The following is a 19,606-nucleotide window of genomic DNA, read 5'->3' on the forward strand; positions in this document are numbered from 1 at the left end:
ATGATGTTGTAGCAAAAGGTGAAGTCTCATTTCGTGTATCAAAGACATTGGAAAGGGTTTGCTGTGAAAGGCGAGATAGAAGAACTGCACAGACGTGATTACTTCTCTCCATGTGATCTTTTCCTTCCTGATTGATATTCTGTACATACAGTCTAGATGTGGTAATAAAATCTATATTGCTGTTCGCAGCTATTTCTGCCGCACCGTTCTTTCGGCCTCCAGGGTTATTGTGTACACCTTGTTTACAGCACTTGCAGCGTGTCTCAGACTAATGGGTTATTGTGCCTTTCACTAAAGACCTAAACGTTATTATAATTGTTAACGATCATTATGTGTAGGCTTCAAAAACAATAGGTTCAAATGGAAAATAATCTGTCTACATGCCATCACAGCTTTTGCTTTAGACCATTTGCTACACAGACTTTTTATGCAAATAGAGCCTGATATAAAATACAAAAAAAAAAATTATTATTTTGAATACTTTTATAGCGCCATTAATTCCACAGCATGTTACAGACATCATCATCACTGTCCCCATTGGGGCTCACAATCTAGATTCCCTATCAGTATGTCTTTGGAGTAAGGGAGGAAGCCAGAGAACGCGGAGGAAACCCACGCAAACACGGGGAGAACATACAAACTCCTTGCAGATGTCGTCCTTGGTGGGATTTGAACCCAGGACTCCAGAAGGCGGCAGTGCCAGCGTGCTGTGCTGGCCTTTATTATGCCCCCGGCCACTCCCAATCAGTCTTTTTTTTTTCTTAAAGTAATTGTTGGCAGGTAAAAATGACATCATACCACTGTTAACGTTTTGTCAAAATTATAGAAAATCATGCTTGTGGCTAAAAGTCTCACCCAAAAGGCCTGAAATGTGATAGATCTGTAAATAGGGACAGATAGGAAACATTGGTTTGCATATAACACTATATCTTGCATTATATTCATTTGCCCTATGTTCATTTAAAAGGGCTCTAAACACAATTTCTGTCATAAATCACTTGCATGTAATATTTATGGCTTCTTTCAGATCATCAGGTTTTACTTTTTAGGCCGGAGTCACACTAAAGCGGGATACGGCCGAGTCTCGCTGGTTAAAACCAAGCTTTGGCACCGGCACTCCAGAGCGGAGCGTGCGGCTCCATGTATTGCTGTGCGGCCGCACGCTCCGCTCCGGAGCGCCGGTGCCAGAGCTTGGTTTTAACCAGCGAGACTCAGCCGTATCTCGTTGTATGTGACCCCGGCCTTAGATTACTACCATTTCTAGTTTTGAGTTTGCTGCAGTGATAAACTGTAAATGAAGAACATGCTGTCTCCTTTTCTACTTGGTAAATTCTTGTATAACAAGTTGCCCCTTCTCATGCGTCTTTCTAAAGGGAAGTCATCATTTTAATTGACAAAGGATGCGACATACAGTCTTTTATACATTAACACATGTAGAAAGAAATGTTTAAAACCTCCGCCATTCGATGCCCTGGTGAGCTGAATGACACAACATGTTATGCTCCATTTAAATTGATGGTGCTTCGGTTAGAAAGTTGTGTTGGAGGTGTAGAATAGTTACTAGTCTGATGTCTGGCTCTTCTCTCACAAATCCATTACAAAATAATTTTAAGATATCATGTAATTTCATCTGTATTTAAAGGTACTCTATTACCAGCTTTTCGCTATGTAATCTGAGAGCAGCATAACGTAAGGGCAAAGACCCTGATTCCAGGAATGTGCCACTTACTGGGCTCTGCATGTTGTAGTTTCAATAAAATCAGCATTTTATCAGCAGGAGATTATCACTAGAGGATTAGTTTTCTTGTGCCATCTAATCTTCCTGCTCTGTGTAATCCCACCACTGATTGACAGCTTTCTGCCTATGCACAGTGTACACAGTATGCTGCTAATGAGTGGTGTGGGTGGGTTCATTCAGAGCTAAGAAATTCAGAGAAAGGTAATTCTGCAGATAAAGCAGCATTATTATTAAAAGAACAGCAAGCAGCCCAGTAAGGGATAAGTCGCTAATATAAGGCCCTCTGTCCCTGCCTCTTGCTGCTCTCAGATTACATACAATCCTGGTGACAGATTCCCTTTAAGGCTGTTTTAATTGATGTTTATATTCTTTATTAGTACAAAGGAATATTAGAAGTCTGAAAGCATTAAAGTGAATTTTCACACCTCTCCAAGATAGATAGGACTAGAGGCAAAGAAAAAAAATGTGGGGATATAGTGGGCGCCCCCTGAGTAGAGAATGCAGAGATTAATCCAGTGGCTAGGAGAATGTTATTGTATAAAAGGGTGTAGTTTGTGGGCAGGATTTGCGCCAATAGATTGTATTTAACGGACTTTAGACCATGATCTGTGAGGTACCTGTCCACTGTGTATGACCTGGGGAAGAAAGCAGCATGCTTTCGAAACGCGTTGCCTTTTTATACAATATAATTCTCCTATCTACTGGATTCATCACTGCTTTGTTCCTGTACAGGTCGCCCACTATATCCCCACGTTTCTTTCTTATCTCTTAAGCATTAGTACAAAAATGCGTGATATGAATGCGTTGGTTGCTCTTTTTATATATGCGTTGATCCAATGACCATTGACCATCGGTAATAAATATAAGAAAAAGAGGATCCACCAAAAAAGAGAACTAAAATTCTAAATTATTATTCCATCAAGTTAAAAATTAGGACATCCCTAGTACATGATAAAAACCATGTTCTTTTTACCACGTTTCAGGCCAAAGCCCTTAGTCGTAGAATATCAATATAATTTTAAAACCAATTTTACAACTAAGGGCTTCAGCCAGGAAAACAATAAAAAAATACGTTTTTTTTATCTTGCACAATGGATGTCCTAATTTTTAACTTGATGGAATAAAGATTTGGATCTTGATTTCCCCTTTTTTGCGGATCCTCTTTTCCTTATACTCTTATGCATGACCCCTTACTAATAGAAAAATATTTAGAATTGAGAGTCCTCAGTGGCTAACACGGTACCAAGATATATTTCTTTCCTGTAGCTTACTAATAGTAAGCCTTTTATTGACGTTTTCACAAATCATGTATTGCGCAGGGTTTTTTGTAGAAATTAAAAAAAAAGAAATCTATAATTAAATACAACATACATAAACACAACTTAGAAGTGATCTATAGGTAACTTTTTCTATATCTAATTTTTATTGTGCATCATTTCTGGTTATAGACATCGATCACTTACAATTTAAAGGGAACTTGTCATGTCCAGAGATGATATTTACTTGCAGATATTGGGTTTATCTGCAAGTAAATCATTTTCAAATCATTTCTGCATGCTTTAGTGGAATCGCAGCTACAGGGAGAAAATGAACATGTATCCTCCCTACTATTACTACTTGCTTCCAATAATAGGGGGGACATGGAGCTATTGTAGTCACCGATCACTATATCATCAGGGCAGCTGTTATCACTGTGCCTACATAATGATCGTCCTTAGGACATCATATCTGACATTTAGGTGAAAAGGTTTTATTTTTCACCATACACAGCTTGGTCAGGACAAGGAAAGACTAGAAGCAATGGGATAAAACTGAAAGGGAGAAGATACAGATTAGATATTAGAAAAAACTTTGACAGTGAGGGTGATCAATGAGGGGAACAGGCTGCCACGAGAGGTGGTGAGTTCTCCTTCAATGGAAGACATCAAACAGAGGCTGGGCAACATCTGTCTGGGATGGTTTAGTGAATCCTGCATTAAGCGGGGGGTTGGACACGACGAGCCCGGAGGTCCCTTCCAATTCTAACATTCTATGATTCTAATTCCAATTTCTGTACAGGTACTGACATTTCCCTGAAGGAGCTGGTAATAATTAGGAGATGCATGCTGAATGAAGGTTTTACAGTAGCATTACAAATCCATCTACTGTCCTTGAGAAATAATTATATTTCACAATTATAGTAATTATACAAATAAATTGAAATGTCAAATTTTGTGAAATAATGTCTCGTATGCATCGGACCTCGACGCCTACATGTCTACGCTACGCTCTCTCCTTGAAAACTGTTTGCTTTAATTAAGAGTCCTTGACATTTTAGCTTTAGTCATTATTTTTATAACTCATCTGTTTTATTTTGCACAAAAAATGTCAAGTAATAGAAACTCAAAATCTGTACTTTGCTAGTTAGGGTGCCATTAGTAAATCCCAGCCTGCCGTCATTCTTACATGGCTGTTGAATATGGATCTGATCTGGATAGTTGTGTGTTGCAGTTCGCACACTGGTGAGCTGGTGGTCACTGGATATTTTCTTTAGCTGACGGAACACAATAATTGCTCTACCGGGAAAAGGTGTCAGAAGAATTTTTTATGCTTTATATTCTATGCAAAGAAAATGACAAGCGATTCCATCCATCCAATGAGACATTCCTGCATAGCTGTTCCAATATCTCATCTTCCTGCATCCTTGAATGACTTGAGGATGATATTGGGGTTAAAAGCTGACCTGCGTTCTTTTATTAAATGTAAACAGGCAGTTTGAGTCCCTTTTTTATTTTTTAATTGGGGTTTAAAGGTGAGGTTTGATCTTTAGCTACTAGTCTGCGGAGACTGTGTGTGACTACAGACTTGTGAATCCTTACGTTGGGCGCACTGTGAGGATTCTCCAGGAGTGGCGGGCACATGGTCGCAAGGAAACCCTGGAGTGGTTATTATCATTATCATTCTTCGTGAAGAAACTTTGAGTGAATACTCTGGCGACTGCCTGCACATACTGTACTCTACAAGAGAACTCTATAAGGTACTACATTTATGCAAACAAAGTCAGACTTAAAGAAATATTTCAGAAATTAATGATACAATCAAATATAAAGGAAACTTTGTAATATATTGTATAAGAGAAATATGCTTATTTCTCCATTTATAAGCCATTTCTCCTTCCCCATGCATGCTGAACTGAACTTACACTCTGAACAACTGCTAACATTTTGGGCCAAACCGTATAAGACTGTATGTTCACTGTTGGATCAGGTTACAGTTGCCTATTTTAAGACTATTTCCAGAGAAGGGGAAAGAATTAGGGAGAAACAGATTGAAAGACAGAGACACCGACAGATTTTGCTCCTGTTTTCACAGCTTTTCCAGGTTCCACAGTTACAATGCTCAGTAATGTCCTCCATTCTGCTACACAGAGACAGGAGGAAATATTTCTGTTTGTAATGTTCAGGAGACAATCATAGCAGCTAGACTCCGCACACTAGGTCCGAGGAAAGTGAAAACTAAAAAATGTAGCCTTTCAAATAAGGCATATAAAATTCACCTTTTATTTAAAGGTAGACGTTAAATAAAGCTTTTATATTACGTAATTTGTGGCATAGAACATACAGTGGCATGTAAAGGTTTGTGCACCCCTGGTCAAAATTACTGTTATTGTGAACAGTTAAGCAAGTTGAAAATTAAATGATCTCTTAAAGGCCTAAAGTTAAAGATGACACATTTCACTTGTATTTAAGTCAAACAAAAAAAAATTGTCATGTTTTACATTTTAAAAATTGTGAAAAGAGAAATTTTGCAAAAGTTTGATCACCCTTGGAGATTTGTGTACTCAAATAACTTTGACCAAGGTTTCATACCTAAATTAGCCTGTTAGGGATATAACTTGTTCGATATCATGCAAATTTCCCAGCTTTATAGAAACCCAACCCCCTCTAACGTTTTGGCAAAAAACAGCAGCCATGTGTTCTTGTAAGCTGCTTCCTAGCACTTGAAAATGGTGGAGGCCCACAAAGTAGGAGAAGGCAGTAAGAAGATGGCAAAGCATTTTCAAGCTGCCTTTTCCTCAGTTTGAAATGTAATTAAGAAATGGCAGTTAACAGGTACAGTGGAGGGCAACATAAGATCTGGAAGACCAAGCAAAATTTCAATGAAAGTTGCTCATATGATTGCTAGAGATGCAAATCAGAACCTGCTTGACTGCAGTAGACCTTCAGAAAGATTTAGCAGACTATGGGAGTTATAGTACATTATTCTACTGTTAGGGACACCTGCACAAATATAAATGTACACCTTAATGGAAGAGTCATCAGAAGAAAACCTCTACTGCGTCTTCAGCATAAATTTCAGCCTCAGAATTAGGCAAGCAAAAGATCATCTAAACAAGTCCTATGAATCAATGAGGTTAAAATAGAACTCTTTAGCCACAATGATTAAAAGATATGTGTGTTGAAAAAAAGGCACAGAATTTCATGAAGAGAACATACTGCCAACCATTAAGCATGGGAGTGGATCAATCATGCTTCGGGGTTGTGTTGCAGCCAATGGCATGGGGAACAGTTCACTGGTAAAGTGAAGAATGGATTCAGTGAAATGTAAACACCTTTTTTATGCAAACATAACACCATTTGTAAAATAGCTGAAGTTGAAAAGAGGATGGCTTCTTCAAATGGATAATGATCCTAAACACACATCAAAATCCATAATAGACTACCTCAAAAGGCATAAGCTTAAAGTTTTACAATGGCCCTTACAGTCCTCTGGTCTGAACATCATTGAAATCTGTAGCTAGACCTCAAAATAGCAGTGTACGGAATATCACCCCGAAGTTTCACAGAACTGGAAGAATGGATGAAAATTCTTCAAACATGAATTGAAAGACTCTTGGCTGGCTACAAACAGCATTTACCAAATGTGATACTTGCAAAAGGAGTGCTAATAGGTAAAAACCATGTAGGGTACCAAAACTTTTGCATCGGCCCATTTGCCTTTTTGTAATTTTTAACATGTAAAAAATTACAATATGTATGTATTTTTGGGGGGCCTAAAATGCAAAGTATTTTTCTTATTATAAGACACACTTTTTCCCCTCGAAATTTTTTGGGGAAAATGGGCATGCATCTTATAGTTCGAATATACCTTACCAGCTGCAGTGGAGCAACCCTGGGACCCAGCTACACCACCTTTGGTAAGTAATAAGATACATGGATTAAGAAGCACCACCAATTTATTAAAAAAATATTTTTTTTCTATTTTTCTCCCCAAAATTTGAGATGCGTCTTATAATCCATTGCGTCTTATAAACCGCAAAATACGGTAATTGTGTCATTTTTACCTTGAGGCCTTTTAGAATAACTCACAATAACTAAGTAAGTTAAGTACTATATTTTGGACTATAAGATGCACTTTTTTCCGCCCATATTTGGGGGAAAATGGGGGTGGGTCTTACAGTCAGAATGTACTTACCAGTAGTGTGGCGGCAGCAGGAGTCTGACGATGCTGCAGGGCGATGATTTCACTCCCATCCCAGACTGGTGTGGCAGTATTCGCCAGTGCTTGGTGGTGTGGGGGCTCTGCTGACATTTTGTGAAAGCCCAGACCCACCGCACATCTTTTGCGACGATGCTGTGGCCTCCGAGAAAATGGCCACCAGAGGTGGCGCATGCGCAAATTGAGATCTCAGCAACGATATCTCGGGAGATGAGATCTCGATGCCTCTTGTGGCCATTTTCCTGGAGGCCACCACATCGCAGCAATGGAATATCCGGGGGCTCCAGGTTTTCACAAAATGTTGGCGGAACTCCATTACCACCAAGCACCGCCGAACCTGCCACATCAGCCTGGGATGGGATTTCCCGTAGGCCACCGCATTGCAGCAATGGATGTGCGGGGGCTCCGGTCTTTCACAAAATGTTGACGGAACCCCCGCACCACCGAGCACCACCAAACTTGCCACACCAGTCTGGGATGGGAGTCATATGATCGTCGGACCACCGAACACCCCCTGTGACCCTGCTCCACCAGTGCTGCCGATCCCCCCCCGGTAAGCTGAATTCGGACTGTAAGACGGACCCCCATTTGACGCATTAATTTTTTTCCCTATCTTCCTTCTTAAAATTTGGTGTGCTTCTTATGGTCCGGTGCGTCTTATAGTTCTAAACATACGGTAAGTTTAACATCTAAACTATTTAGATTGAATGAATTATATTGACCAAATAGTGGAGACTAGAAACATAAAACTTAGGTTTATTACATTATTATTATTATTATAATAATGCTCTCTAAGTGATCCTGTTTGCGCAGATAGCAGGAATCGGAAGTTATAGTTTTAGGTTATGTGAGAGTGACAGCTTTAAGATGCCGATGCTGGCGCTGAGGTTTTTGTAGGTGAAGGAACAAGCTCAGTCTTTTTCCTGAAGTGGCTTCGCTAGACGTTTTGTCATCAATTTAGGCGCTTCAGTCTATCTTTTATAATTTTAAACTGTAACTAGGTTCTGCTGTGAAGCCACTTGAAAAATGAGCATACTACTTTTTACAGCAAAACTGTTTCTCAACACTGAAGTAGTCAAAAGAAGTAACAAAACACTGATCATGTGCACAGCAGTGTTGTTCTAACATTGCTGTGCATCATACTCATTGTTTGCAGTGGCTTCACAGCGCTTTTTCAGGTGACTTCCAGGCAGAATTCTGCCTATATAAGACGTTGTGTTCACATTCCATAATATTTTCTTTAGGTTTATGAGAGAAGTAACCTAAGCAGAAGTCAGAACTAATTAAAAAAAAAACACACAACAGTACAAATCAGGTGAACTCCAAAGCTGTGCAAATGGAAGACAGGACATATGGTAAATGTGAAGGTTATGAGTCACTTTATATAAACAAGGCCAAAAAGGACAAAGGGAATTTTGCTGCTGTAAATCATGAAATATCTTGTCATGTGGCTATAGGTGACTGTTCCTTGTTCCCTCTCCTTTTTTATGTGTGGATGCTTGACTTAGTTGTCTGGGTTTTTGCATACAGTATAGGATTGTAACGCATATTAGTCTTTTGTATAATACTCATTAAAATACAATTTATAAGCAAATCTTATATACGGTAATTCCTTTATAAAAAAAAATATTTTTATATTTTTGGCATTTAAATTTCCTGTTTTTGTTTCTGCCAATAGCTTTTAATATAAAGGCTAAATTAATATAACAGTGGGCACACGTAATGCTGGTTCCCTTGTGCTTTCTACATTAATGCAGATGCCATTCATTCAGGTTTGGAATAAAGGCTATGAAAGGGTTTATCCCGTTTTTTGTTCTCAGGAGCGCACTGCTGCCTGGCTTTTTGCTTGCAGAGGCTGATGGCTCCTGTTCAATTGGCAGATCGGAATAATGGCATCATTCTGGTGTTGGCCCCAACTGTCTCCTCCAGTGATCCCAACAAACTTTAGTGCAGTGCAATTAATAGAAACCAGATTGTAAGCAATGCATATGTTCTGCCACCAATTCTAAGCCCAGCAGTGGCCAGTAACGTAGGAAACAAGCAGTAAATAGTAGGAGATAAAAGTAAAATTAATGGAGCAGTGCAAACGTTAAAGATTTTTACAAGCACTTGTCCATTATACCCATTTTTAGGATGGGATAACCTTTTCAAGTGTATTTATCACTAAGATTTAGCATGCATCATGGAGGATGATGAACATTAAAGTTTGACACGTTCTCCAGGGTCATCATACTGTAATGTCTTCTGTCTTGGGAATTAGGGCCCATTCATATGTCAGTTTTCTTGCCCAAGTGATATCCAAGTTTTTTATGGATAGACCTCATGCCTGTTATAGTCTATGGAGTATTTCAGATATTTTCCTCACACGGAGTGGTCTGCGCAAAAGCATGGAGATTTGTCCAATATTGATCCCAGTCAGCTCAAATTCACCTATGCAAGTCTGTGGATCCGTGAAAAAAATTGGACAATATTGGGATGCCGTCCGTCTGATGTCCCTTTTCTTTGAACTTTTTGTTGTGAGAAGCTTGATAAACCTCCTTAATTTTTTTTTCATCTCAGAAAAACTGAAGAACTTCTGACAACTCTGACCGCGAAAAGTGACACTGACCAAACTCTGGTGATTCCGATCAAAAACACTGGTGAAACTTGGGCCGTGAGAAAATAACTGACATCTGTATGAGCCCTTGTTTTTAGGATGTAAAAGAGCTTGTCCCAATCAAATATTTCTCTTATTTACTTAAGGATTATAAAAGCCCATCCTAGAACTCCGAAAAATAAAATGCTCAATAAATCTTTTAACACAAGATCAATGTTATGATATTTTAGTCAAATAAATCCATTCTCATAGCTACAGACGGAGCCAAGTTTGTTGTTGACCAAAATCTCAGGACAAAAAGTCTTTGTTATACTTCACCTCCTTCAGTGCTGAGTAGAATTATGGATCCATCTCTGCACAAAATATTCAGAGTGCCATGCATTTATGCCATTTACTCCTAGCTCCTAAATGTTAATTCACCAAAGGTGGTTGTCCCCATTGAAGGGATATTCCTATCATCTACATTTATGGTACTGTACAGGGGCGGATTATCAGAGGGTCAATATGGGCGGTAGCCCAGGGCCCAGTGGTCTGGGGGGGCCCTGGGCTACCGCACTGTTGACCCTCTGATCATCTGTTATTCGAATGCCGCTGCCGGCGGCCGCCGCCGGCATTTATGTGCCCGCCCCCGGCCCCCTGCCGTAGCCGGTGGGCAGAGAGAGGGGGCCCGCATGGGGCCCCTTCTCATCTGCTCACCGGGCCCCTTCCGGCGCTGCCTGCGGCGGTTTCCTATTGACGTGCGGGCACGCGCCCGCACGTCAATAGTTAACACCAGCCGCCAGCCAATTGGAGGCTGGCGGCTGATGTCGGCCGCAGGCGCACACGTCGCCGGCGTCTGACGTCATTGTCAGTCGCCGGCGAGTGTGCTCTGTTGGAGGGAGCTCACCGCGGCGCTGGAGCGAGGACAGGTGAGGAGACTTTGTTTTTTTTTTTTTTTTTTTTACAACGGTGGACTGGACACACTGAGGGCAATGCTGGAGGACACTGGGGCAGATGGCTGGAGGACACTGGGGCAGATGGCTGGAGGACACTGGGGCAGATGGCAGGAGGACACTGGGGCAATGCTGGAGGACACTGGGGCAGATGGCTGGAGGACACTGGGGCAATGCTGGAGGACACTGGGGCAATGCTGGAGGACACTGGGGCAGATGGCTGGAGGACACTGGGGCAATGCTGGAGGACACTGGGGCAATGCTGGAGGACACTGGGGCAGATTGCTGGAGGACACTGGGACAATGCTGGAGGACACTGGGGCAATGCTGGAGGACACTGGGGCAGATGGCTGGAGGACACTGGGGCAGATGGCTGGAGGACACTGGGGCAGATGGCTGGAGGACACTGGGGCAGATGGCAGGAGGACACTGGGGCAGATGGCTGGAGGACACTGGGGCAGATGGCAGGAGGACACTGGGGCAGATGGCTGGAGGACACTGGGGCAGATGGCTGGAGGACACTGGGGCAGATGGCTGGAGGACACTGGGGCAGATGGCTGGAGGACACTGGGGCAGATGGCAGGAGGACACTGGGGCAATGCTGGAGGACACTGGGGCAGATGGCTGGAGGACACTGGGGCAATGCTGGAGGACACTGGGGCAATGCTGGAGGACACTGGGGCAGATGGCTGGAGGACACTGGGGCAATGCTGGAGGACACTGGGGCAATGCTGGAGGACACTGGGGCAGATTGCTGGAGGACACTGGGGCAATGCTGGAGGACACTGGGGCAGATGGCTGGAGGACACTGGGGCAGATGGCTGGAGGACACTGGGGCAGATGGCTGGAGGACACTGGGGCAGATGGCTGGAGGACACTGGGGCAGATGGCTGGAGGACACTGGGGCAGATGGCAGGAGGACACTGGGGCAATGCTGGAGGACACTGGGGCAGATGGCTGGAGGACACTGGGGCAATGCTGGAGGACACTGGGGCAATGCTGGAGGACACTGGGGCAGATGGCTGGAGGACACTGGGGCAGATGGCTGGAGGACACTGGGGCAGATGGCTGGAGGACACTGGGGCAGATGGCTGGAGGACACTGGGGCAGATGGCTGGAGGACACTGGGGCAGATGGCTGGAGGACACTGGGGCAGATGGCTGGAAGACACTGGGGCAGATTGTTGGAGGACACTGGGACAATGCTGGAAGACACTGGGGCAATGCTGGAGGACACGGGCAGATGGCTGGATGACACTGGGGCAATGCTGGATGACACTGGGGCAGATTGCTGGATGACACTGGGGCAGATTGCTGGAGGACACTGGGGCAGATTGCTGGAGGACACTGGGGCAGATTGCTGGAGGACACTGGGGCAATGCTGGAGGACACTGGGGCAATGCTGGAGGACATTGGGGCAGATTGCTGGAGCTGGAGGACACTGGGGCAATGCTGGAGACACTGGGGGAAATGCTGGACTTACTGGGGCAGATTTCTGGACACACTGGTGGTAATATTCTGGACACACTGTCTGGGGGCAATGCTGGACGCACTGGGGCAGATTGCTGGACACACTGTCTGGGGGCAATGCTGGACACACTGGGGGCAATATGCTGGAGACACTGGGGCAGATTGCTGGACACTGGGGCAATATGCTGGACATACTGGGGCAGATTGCTGGACACAATGGGGGCAGGACTGGAGGCATGGGCAGAATGTAGACACGGGGCATGATTGGAGACACGGGGCAGAATTAAAGACATGGGGCAGGATTGGATCATGTGGCAGGATGGATACGATGGAGACATATGGGGCAGGATGTGGAGATCATATGGGGTAGAATGGATACTCATGAGGGCAGGATGCGAGAACATATGGCTGGAGCCAGGAATGAGACACACGGGGCCAGGATGTGGAATATTATTACCATAGGGGCTAATTTAGGGATATTATTACTGCAGTGATGTATTTATTTTATTTTTTGAGTATACTGTTTTAAATGGGGGGCGGTCCTGTTACTGTGCAGAGTGACACTATATCACCTTTTTTTCTTCATGTGGTGTAATGTAGAAGTTGTGAAAATTAAGTAATGTGTTCTGCAAGCGGAGCTCGAGATAACTGTGTTATTTCCTGCAGAAACGAGTCCTGGCTGGGAGAAATGATGGCGGTCTGTGCTGGCTGAAAGATGAAGGACTTCACCTAGAGACGTCACTGGTGAGTCAGTGTTACCTATACACTGACACTATACAATGTATACTATATTGAGCTCCTGTGTATAATACCACCAGTGATCTCTGTATTACCTCTACACAGACACTGCATACTAAGTACAGATCTCCTGTGAATACTGGCACTTATGGTGATAGTATTGTGTTGTTGTTTTTTACTGATCAGTATTGTAGTATTCAGTCACTATGTGGTGGTAATATGTGGTCTGGAAATGGTGTTGTGGTATTTGTCCCTTGTATGTGATATTATTCGATCACTGTGGTTGTAATTTGTGGTCTGGTCATGGCGCGGTGGTATTTGATCCTTGTATGTAATATTATTCGATCACTGTGGTTGTAATTTGTGGTCTGGTCACGGTGCGGTGGTATTTGTTCCTTGTATGTGATATTATTGGTCAAAATATACCTAAATTGTATTGCAGATTCTAACAAATATTTAATAGGTTACAGTAGAGTAGGGCCCGGCCATTTTTCTGGAATAATCTGGTTCGGGTATATCATGACCCCCGTCACATGACCCCCGTCACATGACCCCCGTCACATGACCCCCGTCACATGACCCCCGTCACATGACCCCCGTCACATGACCGGGGGGGGGCCCACAGTGTCTGAACAGCCCGGGGCCCTGGCTACCCTTAATCCACCCCTGGTACTGTATATTGATGGACACAGACAGAAGAGTCCCCTGTGCAAGAACAAGATATGGGCCCTTTGGAGCCTGATATTTTATCATAATGCACAGTTCCATCTGGTTTGGAGGTGGAAATGGGCCCCCTTACCTCTTGGGCCCCTGTGAGGCCACACAGCAATATGTCCGCCCCTGGTATATTACCAGGATATCTATATATATAATTGTCTAAGGGTTTTTCTGTCTGTCTGTCTGTCCTGGAAATCCCGCGTCTCTGATTGGTCGAGGCCGCCAGGCCTCGACCAATCAGCGACGGGCACAGCGACGATGATGTCATAGTGGTTGCCATGGTGACAATGATGTCATAAAGGTTGCCTCGACCAATCAGCGACGGGCACAGCGACGATGATGTCATAATGGTTGCCATGGCGACAATGATGTCATAAAGGTTGCCTCGACCAATCAGCAGCGGGCACAGCGACGATGATGTCATAGTGGTAGCCATGGCGACAATGATGTCATAAAGGTTGCCTCGACCAATCAGCGACGGGCACAGTGACGATGATGTCATAATGGTTGCCATGGCGACGATGATGTCATAAAGGTTGCCTCGACCAATCAGCGACGGGCACAGTCTGCCGCAAATTCTGGAATCGTCATTGTCCATATACTACGGGGACATGCATATTCTAGAATACCCGATGCGTTAGAATCGGGCCACAATCTAGTAAATAAATATCTAGGATTATCAAAGGCAAAAATGTCATATAGGTAATTTAGAGCCCGCTTTCAATATTCTGTGAGGACTTTACCAGGAAACATCTTCGTTTTAAAGATAACCAGTGAATATGTAATGTTTAATATTTAAATTAGTAAATATTTAAAGCACCACTTCAGTGTGTTTTTTATTGCAGCGCTGGAGTGGTGCTATTAATCTAAGTTGACTGACCCTTGTCTTATACTTAAGAAGCTCTGGAGAGGGACAGAACTGCACACAAAACAGGAGAATACCGTCTGGTAAGGGGTAGGTATAATTGATGGTAGCACTCACCTAAAGGTGTAGTGTGCAGGCTCAAGACCTCTAAAAGTGTGGAAATTCACTGCTGCTGCTCGGTGGCTGGAGGAAATGGTTCTTCCAGAGGTATAATGGAAAAATTACCGGTGGCACCTTTTAGGGGCTGCATGGCAAAAATTAAGAGCCTTGGGACTCTAAACTGGCGCCTTTCTCAAGATATAATAATGGGTTTTATACTTTGAGAAAGGAGCCGGTCCAGTGTAGAAGCATGTTGGTATTAATAAAAACGGTTTTGGAATCCCAAGGCTCTTCATGCCTCCAGCTTCCATTTTTGCTAGTAATATGCTTACTAGCCGCCTTCCTCAGCTCCATCTGGCTCCGCTCCCTGTTCCGCTTTGCCATCTTGTGACCCCCAACTTCTGACTGACCATAAGCCCTCAATGTAAGTGTATGAGAACCAGAATGAGGCTTTCATAACTTGCATTGAGACGTGACCTCCCGCTCGCCCAGCAAACTCTGGAGCGGCAGACCACAAACTATTGGAGACCGATTGGAGTGGCATGGAAAAATATAAAAGCGGCTGGTAAGTATAAGGCCAGAAGAAAGACCTTAAGTAAGTCGGACCACTCTAGCCCTGCCATAAAAAAACAATGGAGTGGTGCTTTAAGAGGATCACATAATACACAATGAGATGAGATTTCATTATACTGGAGATATCATCACCACTTATTTATACTTTTTTGACTCATTTCTGCTTGTATAGTGTATTTTATGGACTATACTTACCGTATGCTGTAGACCTTTATAACTTTTCCATCCGGGAGATGGAAATAATAGATTGTATTATTACTGCCTTTGGTTAAAATATGTTTGCTTTAGCTGTTTTATTTGACACTTGTCCAGGCAGGCACTACAGGGGGCACAATGACCTTTGTTTGATGTGACTTTTCGAAAGTTATCATTTCTTCGCTCTATACATTATTTAAATTTTTTTATGCAGGAACTAAAGAAAGACGTTAAGAAAGACGTGAGCAGTAAACCACCAGACAGACCTAACCAGACCATATCTAATGGCAGTGCCCTGCTCTCAAGTGAAGCCGTGGTCCGTGGTCACGGAAGAGGTAATTGAAATATCACTCTGTACACTGCTTTGATGTCTTTTGGTTAAATACGTTTCAAAATATTTTCAGTTTTTTTTCATTAAGGAGATTGTTATAAATAATAATTTCAAATTCTTCCACCTACGTCCTTTGAAATTCTGGATGATCGGATTGGTCATGTTTCATTACCAGTGCAGGTTGCCACCATTGTGAAGTATCACAAAATAGCATGTAGGAAAAGTGTTGACATATGAAATATTGTTGTAGACGCATAATTGTGTAACTGAAATAGTAAAACATTCACTAATCCTGTAATGAGTACTGCAATGGTGTCTACAGTGTGACCAGCTGAAAGAGAACCTGTCATCGGGTTTATATTCCTCAAACTAATGCCATCTATGTAAAGGCACTGACCTTTATTTTTTTTTTTCAGAAATTTAAATTTCTAATTTAGAGAAATGTAGTGTTGAATGGTTATGCAGATGAGCCACAAGTGCTCTCAATGATTGACTGGTCTTTCATCTTTCAAGGACTTTTCTCTCCCACTCAAGGTCTAGTGCAGCACGATCATTCACCAGAGTGGTGCAAGCACAGTACGACGACTGTAAGTGTTTGTCATACTATGTAGATCATGCCTGCCATACACTGGCTGTCTTTTGATCTTATGCTACTCGTTCCATATCGGTCATCCTACTGAAGAGGACTTTTGATATTTGGAGCAATCTGCAAACTATGCAGATCACAGCAGACACTGATAGTCTTCTTCATTAGGACAATATTGTTCATGCACTAGCCCAGAGAATGACTAGATCTTGGCAGGTAACTGAAAGAAGACTGACCTATCAATCATGGTTCTGAGACAGTTATCAGGTGGGGAATAGGGAAGAGAGACAGAAGGACTGTAAGTGCAGTGTCTGCCCTGCTGCACTTGCAGCTCTTTCGCATAACAAGTCAACAATTAACTTCTCTAAAGCAAAAACTCAGATTTCTGAAGTAAAGGTATGGATGTAGTCAGCATTACAGTGCCTTTGCATAGGTGGCATTAGTTTGGCATTCCCTTTAATGCATCTGGGGCTGTACAAGTGTGTTTAACTGCTCTGCTTATACTGCACTTGTAAAGAACTACTTGGAAATAAATTTCACACAGGAAATTATTATATAATTTTAAAAAATATATAAAATGTATAATAAATAAAGACTGTGTTGAGAAAATAACACTGGTGTGCACACTTGTGTTGTTGGTTTTATATGTATACTATACAGATATTCACCAGTGTCAAAAACTCACCAAAAGCTCATCGTAGGAAAGTAGCCTAAAACGGTAAAAGTCAACATTTTTGTTTGAAAAGTTGCAAATGTTATCCTATGTTTTTAACAGTAGAAAACAAATATAAAGCTTTAATAACTCCCCCTATAAGTCTTGAAACTACAGAGAAACACCATCCAATTGCTAAGATAATAAAGTACCTGAAATGCTAGAGAACTGGGAACGGAAATGACACCAAAATAGCAAAGTGCTGAAACGTAGGCCAGAGAGAGCACAGAGTCATAGAATCGTAGAATGTTGGAGTTGGAAGGGACCTCCGGGGTCATTATGTCCAACCCCCTGCTCAAGGCAGGATTCAGTAAATCATCTCAGACAGATGTCTGTCCAGCCTCTGTTTGAAGACTTCCATTGAAGGAGCACTCACCACCTCTCATAGCTGCCTGTTCCACTCATTGATCACCCTTACTATCTAATATCTAATCTGTATCTTCTCCCTTTCAATTTCATTCCATTGCTTCTTGTGTTTCCACATGCAATGAGGATAAGGATGATCCCTCTACACTGTGACAGCCCTTCAGATATTTGCAGACAGCGATTAAGTTGCCTCTTAGCCTTCTTTTTTGCAATCTAAACATTCCCAGAATCTTTAACCATTCCTCATAGGACATAGTTTGCAGTCCGTTCACCATCCTGCTGGCTCTTCTCTGTACTTGCTCTAGTTTTTCAATGTCTTTTTAAAATGTGGTGCAGAACTGGACACAGTATTCCAGATGAGGCCTGACCGAGTGACTCCATCTGCTTCATTAAACTCAAAGGGCTCGTCGGTGGTTCTGCCTAAATCCTGTTTTGTCAGTGCTTCCAACAAAATGGTCAATTGACATGTGGCAAAGAAGCAATGTGTACATGGCTCGAGCTGGATGCTCTGAAAATGATGTAGTTAAAAAAGTTAAAACCTGCACACAGTCCTCTGTTTTGGAAGATAATTAACCTTATATATTCTTTTGCCTTTCTAAAGTGCCTAGCTCAGAAGAAACACTGGGTAGTATTCACAAGAACAGTGTGGCCCTTGATTCATCAAAGCTTTTATGCCAGAAAAGTGGTGTAATAAGCTTTGAAAAGTTGCATAAGGTTTGCACAACCCTGTGCAAAAATGTCACCTGTAAGCAATAGACAACCTTTGATTATAACTCAGCTAGGGTCCATCCTAGAAAAACAGTTTGATTATGCTAATCAGACTCCAATCAGAGTTTGAACAGAGCAGTATCCAATTTTCTCAGAGGTGGAGAGGAATAAAAAAAAGTTTCTTCACCTTCTCCATTACATTAGTCCATGAAAATGAGACTGGACTTAGATGTCATCCGAGTGCCATCCGATTTTTTTCACCAGTACTATGTAGCAATTGCACTTGTCGCTTGGGTTAGGCCTGGCAGCATAAAAAGGAATTGCTTATATTGGATAACCCATTTAAAGCTTCCTGGAATCACTTTATTTTGCTTTTTTCCATGAATTTTTACTAATGTAATTTATGTGCTGTTTATTTTCTATGTGTTTTAAAGAAATAACTTGGGGAAAATGTCTAAAGAAAATACCATATGTACAGTATGCTATGGTTTGAATAGCCAAAACACACACCAAAAATGACTAAAAGTACAGCAAAAACCCCGTACTATTTGTAGTATTGTATTTTTATTTATCCTTATTGAGTCAGGCTGCCATCACACTTGCAGTATTTGTTCAGTATTTTACATCAGTATCTGTAAGCCAAAATCAGGAGTGGAACAATTAGAGGAAAAGTATAATAGAAACATATGCACCACTTCTGTATTTATCACCCACTCCTGGTTTTGGCTTACAAATACTGATGTAAAATAGTCACCAAATACTGCTAGTGTGACGGCAGCCTAACACAGAAGGAAAAACTGGGAGGAGAAATCCCCAAATGTGGCTTTCTTCCTAAAAAAACAGAAACTATAGTAAAGATGATGTTTAGATACGAAGCATGGTCTTGATTGCCTACATTGCCAGGTATAACAAGAAGCATGCCTATTGGAATGATTTAATGGCACAGAAATAAATTGGTAAATAAGTGATCACTTAATCTGACAGCCATTATGTATGTGGACAGATTCTATGGATTAGTCTCTAAAGTGCACACATATTATTCAGAGTAATGTGCGTGTCCATGTTAAAGTGACTGTTAAATGCACACGCAGCCCCAGCGAGATTTATGATAGCGTAGTCTAGATAATGACATTTCCTCACAGGGGGCAGCGTAAATTGATTATATGTCAGCAGAATGCATGGAAAGTGCAGTTTGTGGCCACAAACAATTCAGTTGTTTCTCGAAAATGTCTGCGGAGACGCTGAAAAATTCCAATTAGCATTTTTACTCTATCATTGTAACGGGGTAGCTTGAGACTCACTGTAATTAAAATGACCTACGACCAATGGCTTGTCAGGTATGATCATTTCTGGTGAATCATTTTCATTGTGAGTTATTTCAGTAAGGACTAGAGAGCAAAATAACATTTACTAGGAGTGGGTGTCCACCCTCGAATGCTTTTTTTGTTCTTTTTCTTTAATTTTAATGTATGCAAAATTCTATGCAAATTTTTAACCCTTTAG

At 42.2% G+C, this 19,606-nt stretch overlaps 1 protein-coding gene across 1 annotated transcript in view; it reads left to right on the top strand.

The window, feature by feature from the left end:
* SH3KBP1 (SH3 domain containing kinase binding protein 1) overlaps nucleotides 1–19,606 on the top strand; it is a 497,532-nt gene that overhangs the window by 203,297 nt on the left and 274,629 nt on the right. The window contains exon 3 of the mRNA XM_069761512.1: nucleotides 15,615–15,735. Within this exon, the coding sequence (XP_069617613.1) occupies nucleotides 15,615–15,735 (121 nt within the window). The remainder of the gene's footprint in view (nucleotides 1–15,614; nucleotides 15,736–19,606) is intronic.

Source organism: Ranitomeya imitator, chromosome 3 (assembly GCF_032444005.1).
Source record: "Ranitomeya imitator isolate aRanImi1 chromosome 3, aRanImi1.pri, whole genome shotgun sequence".
Lineage (NCBI taxonomy): Eukaryota > Metazoa > Chordata > Amphibia > Anura > Dendrobatidae > Ranitomeya > Ranitomeya imitator.